We start from the raw sequence: 17053 nt of genomic DNA on the forward strand, positions 1-17053 counted from the left end.
TACAAATACATCGCAAAATGCCACCCAAAAGGAAGCACTGAAATTTTCACAAACCCAGGAATACGCTCTCGCTCCTTCGACAGGCGGTACTCCTGGATCACTGCCACACCAACGCCGCTGCTTGCAACTCTGGCTTGCAACTACGCTGCCCCTGGCGCAGAACCAGAGAAATGATCCAGCTCTGCATTTCATGACCCATGAAAGCTGCAAGTTGTGTCCTCTCCTCCACCCCCTCGGTCCTTCTTTTCTGCTGGTATAAAGGACTATTCTCAGTTGGGGCTCAGCATAGGATGAGAGCCTAAAATCACTACAGATGTATATGAAAGCTTTTAAACTGGTACGTTATTTTAAGTGCTAATTATTTACGAACTTTAATGCGTTTTACAGTTTGCAATGCTAAACATACAGTAACTGCTCTTACAGCATCTGGTATTACAGGCTAAGCATATGAAACACAGTAAGGGAGCTACAGAAATGTGCAGACTACCTAACACATTTCTAAATATGGACCTATAAAAGCAAAATCTATCAATAAAGTACAGCATAAATGCTGTGCAATTGGGTCCTCAGGAAAGGCAGTCCAGAACTAACCAAAAGACAATGAAAGCAAACACTCGTATTTTCAAACTGCAAATTCGGCTCGTAAGAAACTGCATCTGTGTCTCTGACTTCTTAATTCAAACAGACACCAAACATTTTCCAATGCAAAAAATCACAATTAATTGGGAAATTAAAACACAAGCACAATGTCAGCAGAAATCACAAATTTATTAATCCTTAAATATATCAATCATTTACCATTATGGCAAGAAATATGTACACTGTGTCCCATGGTAAACTGCAGTGTTCCAAAATGACATAAGTATATAATTCAATTGTGGTGGAGAGAACAAATCACAATTTCCTCACGTCTTGGTGTGGAAGACAAACTTGGTCTACAGTAATACGTCAACACCACATGCTATGTTAGAAGTATAAAAAAAAAAACCACCCTACACCTAATTTGTTAATTTTAAATACAGTTATGCCACTTATAGCCGCTTCACAAAAAAAAGTAAAGAAATTAATGAGAAAAAAATGAGGCCATTACTTTTTTCACAGATCCCATCGGCAGGTTAATATGGCTCAACACATTTATTGTAGATGCTTATTTTAAATATATATTGTTTAAAATCATGTAGTAATTATCAGAGAAGCTTAAATCCATCTACCATACATCCACTAGTAACAACATCAAAATGTTTAAGAACTGCTTTTGATTAGTAATCAACACAGAAAGGTGAAATGATACAAATTAGGAAGGGTTCCCATTTTAAAAACTCCAGGCTGCCGAGTTGTAAATTTTTAACCGCTAAAAAGGATATTGATTGAGATATCATGCACTATACAGCGCTGCAGAAAACAGTTAGCCCTGTTGGTAACAGAACAATTAACAAAAGACAGAAAAGAAATAACCGATCCCTGTATTTTTCTATTAAAAAAGGAAGGGAACAAACCTAAATGCTTGTATTTTCACAGCAACATAAGGGAAGCAAATACAGTCCCTATTACAAAGCTTGTGTTCTGAACTGACACCGAGAGCATTCCCTGTGCAGCGTACAGGTGTTCGCAGCAACGGATCAGGGGCCAAACCAAGTTGGTAATGCTGCGAAGATTGCTGTCCTTGATACTGTACGCTGCACAAGGATTTTAAGAAACCAAGAGCAGATTGAGGGGGAAGAGAGGGGAGAAACAAATCTGTGGTAAAGTGTTACAATCTTATTAGAAAACCGGTGTATCCACAATACATTTCCAGAGAAGCAACAGCAGCAGTGTAAAGTAAGTAAACTCTTCATACTAAGCTTTTAAGGCCTAACATTTCTCGAGTATATTAACCACACAACTGGTCTATAGCTGAACCAAAATTCCGTATTTTTTAAAGCCTCCTTAAAAAATTTACAGTACACCTAAAAGCGATTAAAAACCTTTCTCTATTCTTTCATTTTAATCCTCGAAACCTGCTCCTCAATCACCAGTCAGTTCCTTACAATTTTTAATTTTGCTTAATCATCCAACAGAAATTTTCAATTAGCATAGTAAGAAAGCAAAGGTAAAGACTCAAAAGAAAAAAAAAGAAGCTGCTGGCTCACCGGAACATTGACAGTTAATTCTGAATTGACGAAGCCAGCAAATGATGAGAGTTTTCCAGTTTACACAGAATAATAAACTAAGAAGGCTTCAGCTGGTACAAAGCCAAGATATTATCACTTCCACATTTATCAGTGATTTCGTCCATCTACATGCTGTAATAAAAATCTGTTTTACAGTAACAGAGCTGCCAGCGGAAATCCTAACCATTCCTACCAGAACCAAAGCAAAACCCTGGGACTCAGGGGAAAAGGAGGAGTCAAAAACCAGTTCTTAAAAAAAGAGGGTAAAATGTACTTTTTCTTTTTTTTTCTTTTTTTTTTTAATAAACAGGATAATTTTTAAAGTTGTCTGTCAAAACTTGGCATAAATGGAGAAAGTGACAAATGTATTCTGTATCTACTGCTGTCCAGCAAATATTTTTTTTGTCTTTTATGCCTTGTTGTTCTCTATTTGCATGGAACATTACCTTCATTGAAATGTTAACAGTGTACAGATGGAATATACAGCAACATGGTGCATCACAAATGTGTTACATGAAGAACCTTCACAACTTCATGCACTCAGAAACATGCATGAAGAGAACGCGATGGCCAAGATGGTAATCAACCAGGTGCGTTGGGTACAGAAAATGCAAGAGCGGCACCGCTGATATTTTTAGCTACGAGGAAGGAGAAAAAAAAAAAACAGATTGCAATTACTGAAGTAACATCACTACCAGATAACAATACATGCTCATGTGTTAGCCAATACTATTAAAAAAAAAATCTTCTCAAGATCATTTAACACAACATTGTGAAGAAAATCGGGGCGGGGGGAACCCAATGCTCAGGCAAAGCATGCTTTTATTTTTCAAAACACTTTACAGACATTTTTCCATCTTTACAACATGCCAGAGACGCTGTTAAAATAAAAAAGGAAACTGAGGCAGGAAGCAAAAGTGCCTTAACCGATTTCTTAAAGGAAGGAGGGCAGAATTCAGATGTGAATCTCTGAGTTTAACTTACTTCCTCAGCACGTACATTACAGACATTGCCACGGACTGAGATGCTCATACAAAAATCGAACCGAGTAACAAGGAGGAATCAGATGTCGTTTACATGCAAGACATGCTAGAGCCACAGGCAAAGAGAAAATGAAAGAAAAGGAACACGTAAGCAAGTAGTTAACTAACTCAGCTTATAATATCATTTGTATTACCGTAGCATCTAGGGGCCGAAGTCATGACTGGGATCCCGCTGTGCTAGGCACTGTACAAACACAGAATAAACTCTTTACTTAAGTCTTCCCGCTGTTCGGTATTTAACTTATGAAAGTATAAGAAGGTGTAAGGTGTGATAAGTGAGGGACTATAAGCCTGGGAGCCTCAGGTCTGAATTTAGGTTTGGGATTCAGTTTTAGATCCAATAGCCCTTTGACTGCCCATATCATGCAGGTCCACTCTCTGTGTATATGCAGACACAGTTCTGCAGAAACACGTTACCACAAGTTCTTAAGAACATGGAATACAGAAAAAAATTTCCTACCATCAGTCATATCACTCAGAGAGAAGCAAAGGACAAGACAGAAACCAAGGTTTGTCTTGTCCAACTTGCAGCAAAAACTACAAATAAAACTTATTTGTAAACTAAAGATACATTTGTGCTCATATTCTTTTCCAAATAAATTGTCTGCATAAGGAAACATTTCCATATACCTGTAACTACCAAAGAGCTCAGTTCTTTCCTTAGATTTATGCACACTCCTTACCATAGTTCTGAAAACAAATAAGCTACTGTGCTTGCAGCAACTATTTGACATAATCTAGGATACGGCGTTTGCAAAAGCAGATCACAGCTATAATTGCTTTTGCAAGTTTATTAGATTTGAAATTCTTCTTCAGACTTTGTGTGTAAGATACTTTTTTTATTGTGGAAATGCCATTATTAACTGCTGTGTATTGGTAATAATTAAATAAATAGCTGCAGACTGTATACATTTCAAATACGAGAAAAGAAAGGAAGGATAATCTAGAACACTATTTTAATTAAATTTCTTCTGTAGTTTTCCAAAATGGTGTTATTGGTACACTGCTGCTCTGACTGGGAAAAGTAAAGGTGAAGTTCAAGGCAGTCTAAAAGATGGTCAGGATGGGTTATAGAAGGCAAGTTCTAGCATGTCACTACATGGGAATCTACCAGTTAAACCTGAGAAGATGGGGATTAAAGAAAGAATATGTAAAATAACTAAAAGACACATGACAATGCTTGGGCTGAACAGGGAACTATCAGCCTGAAGGAGACTCACTAGTCTTTGCCAATGACCTGAGCACAAGCAATAGGATTGATCTCACATAGTATACTTACACTTAGAGGGAAGGCACTATAAATACAAAGCAAAAGAGGAGTATTGTGCAAGAAGAACCAAGTAACCTTGAGGGCTGGATAATCCAGAAATGTCACATGTAATAATAGGAAGTACAAAGCTGCACGGTCAGCAAAAGTTTCTATATAGTCTTTGGATGGAAATGACAATTGAGGATAAATACATGGGTGTCTTAGATGATCTGCCGATGTGATGTAGATGACAAAAGTGCAAAAATCACACCGAACATAGCAGGTGTGGCGTTCTCAACAAGGAAAAGAAAGACATTGTGAATTTAAATAAAGCCCTGACCACAAGTGTACACAGTATTTCAGAAGAACCCAAGCTAATGAAAAGACAAACCTCAAACCAGAAAAGACAGTGAAGAACTATTAAGGTAGCCAGGAAAATGGAGATCCTATCAAAAAAAGCCAACCAAGTTAGCATTGTTTATTTATCCTATGAAAATAGAAGGTGGGAAGTAATCTAATCACCCTTCATATAAAACAGCTCATGTCTGCATACCTATCCCCAGTATAGGAGAACAACGATGAAATAAGAATAATCAAGGATACACTGAATATGACTAAAATTAATACTGGAAAGTAAGGTTTCTAACCATCAGTCCAATGATATTTTAGAACAGTGATATGAGCAAGTCCAAAAAACCTGCTCTGAATTCAAGATGAGGGTTAGGTAAGGGATTTATGTGATATTGTTGCCAGTGCTACATAGGTGCTACATATCTAGGGCTATGTTGCAATCTCAGAGCATCTCTCATTAAGCTTTAGCCATGCTCTAAGGCTTTGAGCCACTACTCCTCCTCTGACCTTTTCAGCTTGGATACCCTCTCGCAATCCTGAAATTTCCTCTGTCTGACCCCATAGGCTCAGAACACCCACTGACATAGATGCAACCCTGCAGTCTCAAAAAAATTACCTCTCAGCTTCTTCTCCTGCCATCCTTAGCAGAAATCCTTATCTCTATTAGAGAGCATGAGCAGCTGTAAAGAACTGACATTACACAAGTCCTAAATACTGGCACTGCTTCTGAGAGGCAAATCTCAGTTCTGTATGTACGACTGCATTCCCTTGAGACGTGCAGTCTGAAGGGCCAGGAGTTGCTCTGCGGCAGCTACTGCATGTCCTTTATATTCCAGAGAAACTACCTCTGGCGAGTGTTCGTAGGAGCAGTACGTGTCACAGCACACAGCAGCCCATCGCACAGGTACAAGTTACGTGAACTAAGTATTAAGGGTCCTCTTACAACATTGCACCTCAAAAAGAAGAAGCTGCAGAAGCTATTCAGTGTATCTCTATGAAGTATTACTGAAAGAATTATCACAAGAATTATTGGGCAAATTCTATAATATTCCATGAAAATAGTAATAAGATGGCTATTTCGTTGCCTTCTGGTTTTGGTGCCTGAGTGTTATAAATTACCTTTTCTGTTTAGGATTGTTTCCTATAAATATGGTTAAATTAAAAAAAAAAAAAATAAAAAAAAATTGCCCCCCCCCCCCCCCCCCCCCAATCCTTCTCAAAAAAACAGGGGGGACGACAGGGGGATGGGACAGGACACCAAACAAAAGAAAAGATTAAATAATTCTCTAGTCCAATTCATTTCATTCTGCTATAAACACTTACTGTCCAGTGTGCACTGGGACAGGTGAACCTGTTTCACTTATGCTTTTTGACTCTACACATACCCAGCTCAGATCCCTTGACAAAACAGCCCTCTATGAAAACATCAAAAATCTGCATAACACTGTATTTCAAGAAAATGTAACTACTCTTTCAATATTATCTGTTGAAACACTGGCAGTGCAGCTGGAATGTGAAAAAAAAAAAGGACAACATGGTTCCTGCTACCATTGGTTTCACATCTTTAAATAAAATACAATAGCTATCACTAGATAATTGATTACTTTTTTCCTAAATTAAAAAAAAAAACCAACCACAACTAAAAATTTCATCCCCACTGAAGTTTAACACTTCATTCTATCATGTTCCTTACTTTATCTAGTATTATTTCATATGGGAGAATAGTGTTGCAAGTAAAATATGGGTCATGATGAAGTTTGAAGGATGAAATCTAAGCTCTTAACATCCACACCAGGAAATTTAGCCACTATCCACATTAAGACACCTCACACAGATGTAATTACAACCTACAAAGAGGGCTTGCACCTGAGCAAACCACGGCCTATACCAGTGCTGCCTGATCTGGAAACAGCCTAACCTAAGCCAGAAGTCAGTGAGGTTGGGCTCCGAGGGACACAGCAGCATTAGCGAAGGCTGCAAGCAGAAGAAAAGCAAAGGACTTGAGCAGAACCTCTTGAAGAAGCCGTGACTCTTTATCCTGTTATTGAAACTATAAGCGTGCTGTAATTTACACTGCCGAAAGTCTGGCTCAAGGAATTCAGGTTTGCACACGCTGAGCCATGGCACGACTCCCAGGGTATGAGAGGGCATGCAGAGATGCCTGAATGAACAAAAGAGAGATCTGAGGCTTACCCACACAGATGTCGTAACTATCAGACAGTGACTATTGAGCAGTGAAGCAAAGAGAGTGTGGGAATGTGATAGGTGCTTGTATGACTTAATTTACAAAGTAAATACGTAAACTGGCTCAAAATCAACTTGCAGTGAACATAACTAGGCCTGAGTAAGTAGAGGTGGTTGGAAATCGCAACAAATATTACTCAAACTTCAGTTTTTCACAACAGTGATACTTTTTCCCTTGAAACTTTCCAATCAGCTCTAACAGCTCCATGTATCCTATTGCTTTTTATTTTTTCAGGTTTTCCTGAAATTCTATTTCAGGTTTTCCGATCCTATTTTGTGTGACTTGCATCAAGCCTTATCTACATTAAAACATTTTTCTGCTCTTCAAGCTGTCAGTTCAGGGACCAAGTTGGATCAGTGGGCATCACAGTTGAAAAAAACAACAAAGAAAGCATTATTTTAAAAACATTAGCACCAACTATATGCACACTACTGAATAGAACACACACTGCGTAAATGACCACAAGAAATTGTACTATCAAGAGGATGGTTTCATAGTTTTTAAGGCCAAAAGCAGGTATTAGACTATCTGATCTGACCTATGTAGTTTAAGCTTGTGATCTGAATTGTTTCTTACTTGATAGGTACTGTTGGTGACCCTGAACGGTGAAAATGAACGTTCTGCCACTTCCCATCACGACGGTGCCAGACCCGTGTTTCCTCTGACTGCATAGTCTTTGGCATCCCACTTCCATCCATGTACTGTGTGAGCCGTATATATGCAATGCAAGCAGCGTCGTCACCCACAAGGTGGACATGAGGATTGAGGATAATGGTGTGGATTGGCTTATTACTTTTGGATAAAGCTAGGAAGCAAACACACACATAGAGGATAAATTAAATGTTCTCTACGTAAGCCAAAATAACTCATCTCACCCCGTTTTACAAAACAAGAATCTCAAGCAGATACAAAGTAATAATTATTGTTTACTGATAATCACGACTGACAACTAGCTCAAGTACACTGTAGAAATGAGCACAGTCACAGCATAAAGTACGTTTTCCCCTTTCCTATGAGGAAACCAATCAAATGTTTAATAGTATATATTATTTAATCCATGTGTGTACATGGATTAAATAAAATGGGGGCCACCATCTTGGGTTTCCCAATACTTCAGTTTCACTGCTGTATCTAATGTCTAATGACATTTGTACTTAAAATTTTCAGTGAAAATAATTCAGCTTTTAACTCACTCTTGTGACATATTCTTCTATTAAGTGCTGATATCTATGAAAACTAAAAAGCTGCAGTAATGAAAGGAAACATTTTAAGGAAAAATATGGAAAATGCTGTTTTGGAGATGGAAGAGAATTTAGGAATACAATAATCCCATTTTATGCTCAGACATTTCTCAAAAATTACTGGATAAGCTGGTATCTTCATTTACAATATTTTATTTCCTGTTGAGTCAAGTCTGCTCTAAAATGGTTACCTACATTACACGATCCTCCAAAACTTTATTAAATCCACTCTATGGGTAATTTTTCTTCCTTATACCTGGCATGATTGTAATATATATATATATAAAAAAATATATATTGATGTTTTCATACATACACACCCCCCCCCAATACAAAAAAGACAGCTGATCAGATCCTCAGCAGTACAGACTGAGTGACTACAATGTCTTCCCCAATACATCACATACTCACCAGAAGTGCTGACTGTTAGTTGCAATCACTGTAATCACACGATTTAGGGACCTTTCTTTTAAGTATACTCACAGCATGGTTTTCTCATTTCCCCAATATAAAAAAATGTATGAGAATTACTTATCTATGGTTTGTTTGTTTTTTCTTTTATATATCTTGACTTTCTCTTTCCAAATACCTGAAACTTTCCTCCACTCTCCAAGGTGTCCTATGATGTGTGAATGAGCACAGCAAAAACAGACAGAAAAACACGTAGAGCAGAACTCCCTTCCCCTTCCCAAATCAATTAACTCCCAAACCAAAATGCTAACTGGACTGGAGAAACGCAGTCACAAGGAACAGATGAAGATTCACAGATATGAAAAAGGAATGTTTTACCATTTTCAAAGTAAAACCGGTGAAAGTCCATCCCTTCTACTAGATTACCCAAAGCTTCAGGTTCAAAAGATGTAAGGCCCGGATCACAGATTTTTCTGCGGAAAAGAGGAAATTCTGTAATAAACACATGCAGTTATGCAGCACACCTTTGGAGAGATTACTTTTTAAATTTTTCTTTATTCCCCTCAGACTTGTTACTTACCTGTGCCACCACACTGGAAAAGAACAGAACTTAAATGGGGAGAAGTAATGGAGTTCTGGTTTCACCTAAATTAGTAAATTTGACAGCTTGCTTTAGGTGGACTAGATTTCCTATAAACCATCTTTTGACCAAAAAAAAAGGCTGCCAAAGAAGGCTCCACAAGTCAATGGTATTACAAGTAGGAATTTTTACTTGTGACTCTGAAAACTGCCTCTGTGCAATCCAAAGGATACTTTTAATGTCTCACATCATTATTTAAGCAAGATTTGATTTTTTTTTTAACTGACAAAATTTAGGTAAGGATTTGAAATAAGTTTCCACTTGACATTTGTACAACAAAGGTTTTAATGTGATCATACCAAACAAAAGTTTAGTGCTGGCAAGCCTTTAAACAGGACAAGCAGTGTCACTGTTGAACTGTGAGGCTTGTGCTGCAACAGGATAGAATCCACTCGGAGAAACACAAGAGACCAAAAAAGAAATGCTGAGAAGGGCTTTCCTCTACTTCTGTAAATTTTTTTTCTGAGGTAGAAAGGCAAGAGAAGCAGTGATGGAATTGTGTCTTTGCAGAGAAAAGCTGAGAGAGAGCGCGGTCTACTTTTCCCCAGCAAATTCTCGCACAGAGCTCAGCAGAGGCTGGTGGACTAATTCCACGTGGTCTTTCATGCTCTGAAGTACAAATAGGATTCTAGCTAATATCAGTCTCTACATACAATACAAAATTTCTGTTAAAAGACGCTTCTACTGTGTTTCTGGATTCTAAATCGCAAACATGACTTTACTTTCGTACACCAAGAGAGATCACTGCATATTTTGTGTCAGGATTATGGTCCTGTCTTGGCAGAGCAGTACATTAGATTTATACTAGCAGCTCCTCTGAAACTGGCATTTGTAAAGGCTCATATAAAGCCAGGGCAAAGCAGCAATGAACATGTCTTGTGTTTCTTGGGGGCATCTGAGAATGAACTTCAACAATACATAAATACAGACACACACACACACACTCGGATATAAATATACAGTGTCCAATACATCAACTCTCCTCACTCCCTCTGAAATGAGAAAACTTACGTGTAAGCTTCAAAGTCCCCATTGTTGATAGCTTCAATCAACTGCTCAGTAACCTTGATAATCTCCTGCTTACGAGCTAGAGAGAGACACAAATACAACTCTTAAAATGGAAGGCAAAGTGGAAGGTGACAGCTGAAAGGCTGTCAGAAGAACAGCCGCGACAAAGGTATTCTGTCATTCCTCAGCTGGCACAATGGCCATTTCTCTTCCTTTTCTATGACCAAAGGACATGGTGTTATATTGCTGCTTTACACTGATTTGGCTTCAGTGTACTCCTGTATTCACGAGGAAATTAAACGCATGTCAAGATCAATCCTCTTTCCTATCATGCTTGTATCTTCTGTCCTTCACTGAAGGATCTGCTGTTTAAAAAGCAAAACAAACCCAAACCCCAACTCAACTTCAAATTAAAGGAAACTGATTATTGTTATACAAGCGGTGCTCTAATGTTTCATACACACACGGGGCCTTTACCTTTTAAGTGTCTAATGCTGATTTTCAGGAACCTTTGTAACGCGTGATGTTCGCTTTGGCCAAATGTGTACATTTAAGTAAAGAGGAATTTAGGCCCTAAGCCTATAATCAAGGTTGTCCGGTGCAAAGCTTGCGGATTACATATAACGCATACACATCCACAGAGGTCTAATTACAACACGGTGTCTTTTAGCTCTGACTTCGGTGATTGTGCCTATCCTTTGCTTGTAAAATGCTTAACGGATCTGTATTACATTAGCCTCAACTAGATCACTCGGTGATAGTACAGTACATCTACTACTAATAATAAATGCTAAATAGTAACAGAAAAATAATACATTAAAACCAAGCAGAATATGTATTTCTAGTAAGAATATTCAAACTCAAGCAGTGTTTGCATATGCTTCAAAGGCAATAGTATGTGAAACGGTTTCTCCTTTATCTGTCAGTCAAGAAATAAGCTCGCAGTTCAGTATTTGTTAATGTTGATCCAAGTTACACTATAACAGTGCAGAGTAAACAAATTCCTGCATGGTGGTACGGTTATTACCAATACCAGTTACTCTAGGAGGGCAAAGTTTAAGAGACTTCATCAAGATGGAAAATCTTACTGAATTCACTTTGAAAACTGACTTCTACTTTTAAAAACTTGGGGCTTTTTAGGAACAGATGTTTACATTTTTGCACTGTACATTTCTCATTTGGTAAAGTTCAACCTTACACGGATGAAGTTCAACCACAGTGGCACTGCTCTCAAATACAGATGTTTTGTGAGTTTAATGCTAAATGGGTAAGGGAGAGAGATTTTACCGATATGTTCGTAAGGATTTAACTTACATTCAACTCCTTATGAAAACTCAGAAAATCAATTTGAAAGAGCAAGCTTGAAATAAAAAGAAATGCAAGGAACCAGGCTGAAGTAGCTCTCTTGTGCAAGCAACAGTTGTAATTCTCCTGCACGCTCCTACAGGTGGACTAGACTATTAACACCCATGCAAATATGCTTGGAATGTTAAAACCAAAGCACTGAGCTCACTCACATTCTTCTTTGAAAAGAAAACGTTGGGGAGCATAGACAGAATGTAAGTCTCCAATGCTGTACTGCAAAGAACTGTCATCGTGGTGTTAAAGAACCTTTTCATTTATTTTATGCTCCACCGTCTCTTTTAGTAAGTGAATACCTAATATATAAAAGCACCAAAAAGAAACCAGCAAGGAAAGAAATGATGGAGAAAAAAGTGGATATAAAGGTCTAGCAAGGCTTTTTGTGAGTATCTCCTGACTACTAGATAGCATGACGGGTAAGACTATTTCAGACTATTTCAAGTATGAATTGCCTCATTTTACACAAAGATTGTGGAAAGAACAAAGAGTCTTAATGAAGAGATGTTTTGACTGCAGATCAGCAATGGCTCCATTGTTATATGTTTAAATGACATAGACCAAACTGTGGACATTGTATGGCATTGTCAGCACAAGCCAAGTGGTAGGATGGTTGAGTAAGAAATAATGGTGCAGTGTTAGAAAAGGCTGGCAACAAGAAATCCAGAATATGCAGAGTTCATGCAGTGATGAAATCACAAGTTTTGCATGCTACATCTCATATACATATAACTAAACTAAAGGATCTGATTAAATAGCCCGGTAACACATTCCAATCAGAGACTAGGGAATTACAGACTATTAAATCAGACAGTGGAAACTGAGGTAAAAATCTCTGATGAGCTGCTACATAATCATGAGATCATGTTATTGGATAATTGTAAATGTAAGCAATGAAAATGTCTACAAAGGTACTGTAGTTTCCACACGCAAGAGACATAAAACCACATGAACACGTAATTTTACTTTCACTTGGCTAGAGACAATTGGCAATATTCCCTTTTTCACTAACATCAGTCATTTCTTTTTGAAGTTTTACCAAAAGAAGCCCACAGTTAACTTACGTGTTATACATACTCTGACAAGGAACAGCAAACAAAAGTGAATATCTGAATATATTCTATTACACAACATTCTGTGATCCAAGCCCAGAGGCTTATTAAGGTGTTTTGTTTTGTCTTAAATTAATGGCATGCAACAGCTCAATTTAGTTGGATGGTAACCTGACTCCCTGGCATCTATTCATGCCTTCAATAGTATGAGTTAAAGGAATGTGAATGACAAAAGTTTCTTTCTGCAAATCTTTGAGATTTTGAGACTTGATTTCCATCGGAATGCGAATGGAAATTTTTGCTAACATACATTTAAAAAAATTGTTTGGGGTCAATCAAAATGTTACGCTTCAATCATGCCTTTGATGTTGTACTACATTACAAGATATAATTCAACATCAATCCAGAAGGAAGAAATTGAACCGTATTGCCAAATTTATCTTTTTCTTGGTTATTTTTCCAAAATTTTGCAGTAGAGCACACGTTTTCATGTGGTCTTCTGATAGAAGCCACCTAATATGACCGAATATGGTTCCAGCAAAGTTTCTGTGGGCAGTACTAACACCTAGTATAGCTCTGTCTGCTGACCTGTCCATGGAATATAAACCACATCCACCAGGAAGCTCTACAGGCCAGCAAAGTAAGTAAAGGAGATTAAGGCAGTATCACTGGCTCTAATCAATCACCGTCCAACTCCAGCGCTAGCATCAGTTCTTCCAGTACTTGTGGAAAGACTTCACGGTTCATGATGTAGACCGTCAGGAACAGAAAGATGTTGCCAAATCATCTGCCTTCTAACTCATTTCTCATTTTTTTTCTACAAAATTACAAGCACCACGTGAAACTGTATATGAAAGCAACTATACTACTCCTCCCTTTCAGCAACACATGAATAATTACACACATACTAGAAAATTAGATTTCTTCCTGTTTAGTGATCTGATATGCAGTCTCATTGGCAGAAAGTGACTTAAGAGCCAAAGACAGAGATGGAGCATAATTTAGAAGCTGGAGTTCCGGAAATGATTTATCCTGTGTGCAAAAACCTCCTCATTCTCAGCCCTTATTCATGTGAGATCAAGAATGAGCATTACAAGAAAAAGATGGTCAAGAACAAGACAGTATGAAATATTCACTAACATCAGATATCAAAGAATAATTAAAAATCTCAGTAGCCACTGTGATTTACACAAACCTCCTACTGATTGTTTTTGGGGATCTTTTTTATCTTAGCATTTTATACTTTCTGTGTAGGTACACGTGTGAGTGCAGGGACACAGAGTACAAATAGAGACCAAAAGTATTTCAGCCTATAAATACATTGTCTAGGAAGCCGAGGTTTAGCCTCGGAGGAAGGAAGAGGAAGGAGACAGCGAAGAACTGGAATACAACAAGCAGAAAGCAGACTGGGAAGCAAAATGTAGCCATGACTTGGTGGCCACATGAATAAAGTCAAATACTTGCGCTTTTCCTTAGCGCAACAGGGAGAGCACTGAAGATGAACTAAGGTGAAATGGATACGGATAGGAACAAGGTCCTGCTATCGCAGACAACATCTGACAGAAATAACTAGCACTTATTAAAGTGGTACGAAAATGATGAAGTTTTCATTATAAATTTTATGGACTCCATGTAACATACGCTCTTCCAAACCTCCAATTTCTTTTTCCATCTAAATAGACATTGCAAACTACACAAGGACAACAAGCGAACACGCGAGGCGTTAGGGAAGAGGCATCTGGCCAGTTCCCATCTGCCAGATAACTGTCACTTCCAATCACCATTTTAATTTGATTTTTTTAATATTTTATTTTGATCCAATAGTAAACTTTGCTTGTATTGAATTCTAGGAGAGTTATGCTGTTTGACCTACAGTGGCAATTTTATGCTATTATACTTTTTATTTGATGTGCAGTAAAAACTTCCTAAATAACGTACTTCAGCTTTGGTTAAAGCCAGCCAGAGATCCGTACGCTCTCTCACAGCATGATGAGACAATTGGACTGAACTAAAATGCGTGGTTTCTTTGCCATTATGAGCTACTTGTTTTACGGCTGTCTCATTCTCTCCCTTTAAAATACTGTCACGTGTTCAGAGTGCAAGGACTATATCTAGTCTTATGCCATGTAAGAGTCTGTCTGATAAATGACGAAAATACTCTATTTACAGGAGGAAAACTCAAAAATGGCAATGGAGTTCTGGTAAAACTGGTTCTAGGGGGTGTGGTAAGAGCCTATTGAAAAATTAAAGCCTGACCCATCTATACTGTCTTAGAATATGGCAATGGCTTTCTACGGCATAAAATTATACAATCTTAGCAAAAATACATTTGTGTTTTTAAAACAACTGAGGTGTGAGCGAAGAACATCGTTAAAAGAAGTCAAAGGTGCTGAGCCGTTTTCTTGAAAAACAAATAATGAAAAGGACCGCAGACAGTATACCAGAAAGCTACCATAAAATGGCAAACTTGTGTGGAAAAGATGGTAGCTTTTACATTCTTTGCTCAGAATACTAGTGAAGTAAATACATTAAAGAAAAGACCATGGACCTGCTCTCTAAATATAACCTTTACCCCTGTAGGGTCAGTGAGTTAAGGTATTAAGGTATTAGCAGTTCAAAAAAATACGACTCCTGCTTTGGTGAGTGGGTAGGTATATGACTAATACAAAGGCAGTTGAAACAAAAACATTATGAAGAAGAGCTATAAAAAGACCAAATAAGAAGAAAAGAACAAACCAGAACATTTTCTAACACTGGCTAAAATTACTTCTGCAGCACTGCTGTAGTACATATGTTAACTTCAAATCAGTTATTAACTTCTAGCTGTATTTCACTACCTTTTTCCCCCACTCAGCTCCAAAGGGGGGATAATCCTTCATAATTAGAGAACATCATTAACACTAGTGTCTAAAGAACACAAAGTAATTAAGAACACCATTTACTCAAAAAGCTTCTAACACTATAAATGCCTTAAACCTACAAGGTGCAGTCTCACAGCTAGTAAAATCAAGTATCACAGGAAAAAAAAAAGTACAAAACAACAGCAAAAATGTTTTTCTAGGAGAGCTAGAAAAACATGGGGCTTTTCTTCCCTTCCTGTAGCCCCAAGCAACATTTGTAAACTCAGTCTACAAGAATCACACAGAAACGACGGATATTTTGGTATTTTAATTGCAGAGAGAAAGCGCAGAATAAAAATGCGCTTGTAGATATGTGAAAATGAAGTCCTCAGAAATACACGTACCAGAAACTTCATGTTTTGTGAAACACAAAAAAGAATCTTTGGTAACTGATTGACCACCATATTACCCATGAATTTTTTCAACACTGTCACCAGTATTTTTGTTCTGAAAATGATAATTTAGAACGCCTTATGCTTCATTCAGATATTGGAGTATCTTTCTACTGTTATCAATACTCTAGATGATTGACTATGTAATTACTATACTGGAATGGTTATCAATTACCCCCACTGAGCTTACAGAAGTAGGAATACACTTTTTTAATTGTTCTTTGATGTATTTCTTTTAACACAAAATAAACCTAGGGACAGTCATCGGACTAGCGAAGTATGAAAACAGTATTTTCGGTCCTTCAGCAAATAGCTTATCAATTAAGCGCAGTGCAGACAGCACTTGCAACAGGGCCTGTGAAATCCATAGCAAAGACAAATCACCTTCATCTTCCAAATAATACCCAAATCAGGGAACCACACACTCCTTACTACTGTTTGCTTTGAAACAGATAGTGATGAAATCCCTGCTAAGCAGTAAAGCACCTTTCCAGAAGAATGAGGTAGCCTGTTTACAGATTAGCACACGAACTCAAAGATGATTAAAATGACATGCTCACACGTTGTTTCTCAAGGAAAAAACCCTTAAAACTTTTCAACTCAGTACTCGTAACTACGTATCTTGGTACACATCACACTGCATTAATCTCGCAATATTTTGGACATGTATAAAAGTACAGACAAGTGAGTTTTTTCTCTCATCCCCCCTCCCTTATAGTCAATGGAGAGAAATAAGCACTCTGAGGGCACGATTCATCCTATCCTAAAATAAGTATTTAAGACAAGTGTGACTCATCTGACCTATATGTGTTGACTAAATGGATTCTAGACAACTAGCTCAAATATAGGTATCTACATTGTGGAGGATGTCTGAATCCGGGGAGACAAATCCTACCCATTGTGCTACCATTTTAAAACAGTACAGTCCTTATCAAGGTGACATGGGTCTGCTAAAACTCAATGGCACAGTATGGAGGAACCTAGCTTCATTTCTAATCTGAACACCGTCCCA

At 37.8% G+C, this 17053-nt stretch overlaps 1 protein-coding gene across 32 annotated transcripts in view; it reads right to left on the bottom strand.

Annotated features, from left to right (window-relative positions):
• Positions 1-749: 749 nt before the first annotated feature.
• The window catches only part of CAMK2D (calcium/calmodulin dependent protein kinase II delta), a 165784-nt gene continuing 149480 nt past the window's right edge, over positions 750-17053 (bottom strand). For 29 of the 32 annotated variants that reach the window (XM_052813784.1, XM_052813637.1, XM_052813630.1 and 26 more), the window contains 5 exons: positions 10342-10417; positions 9069-9163; positions 7615-7843; positions 3328-3377; positions 750-2788 (listed from right to left, as the gene is read on the bottom strand). In XM_052813784.1, coding sequence (XP_052669744.1) covers positions 3371-3377; positions 7615-7843; positions 9069-9163; positions 10342-10417 — 407 coding nt within the window. In that variant the 3' untranslated portion in view covers positions 750-2788; positions 3328-3370. Of the gene's footprint in view, positions 2789-3327; positions 3378-7610; positions 7844-9068; positions 9164-10341; positions 10418-17053 lie in introns of those variants that run through there. The other 3 variants (XM_052813656.1, XM_052813760.1, XM_052813647.1) reach the window with 2 other exon arrangements.

Source organism: Harpia harpyja, chromosome 2 (genome assembly GCF_026419915.1).
Source record: "Harpia harpyja isolate bHarHar1 chromosome 2, bHarHar1 primary haplotype, whole genome shotgun sequence".
Taxonomy (NCBI): domain Eukaryota; kingdom Metazoa; phylum Chordata; class Aves; order Accipitriformes; family Accipitridae; genus Harpia; species Harpia harpyja.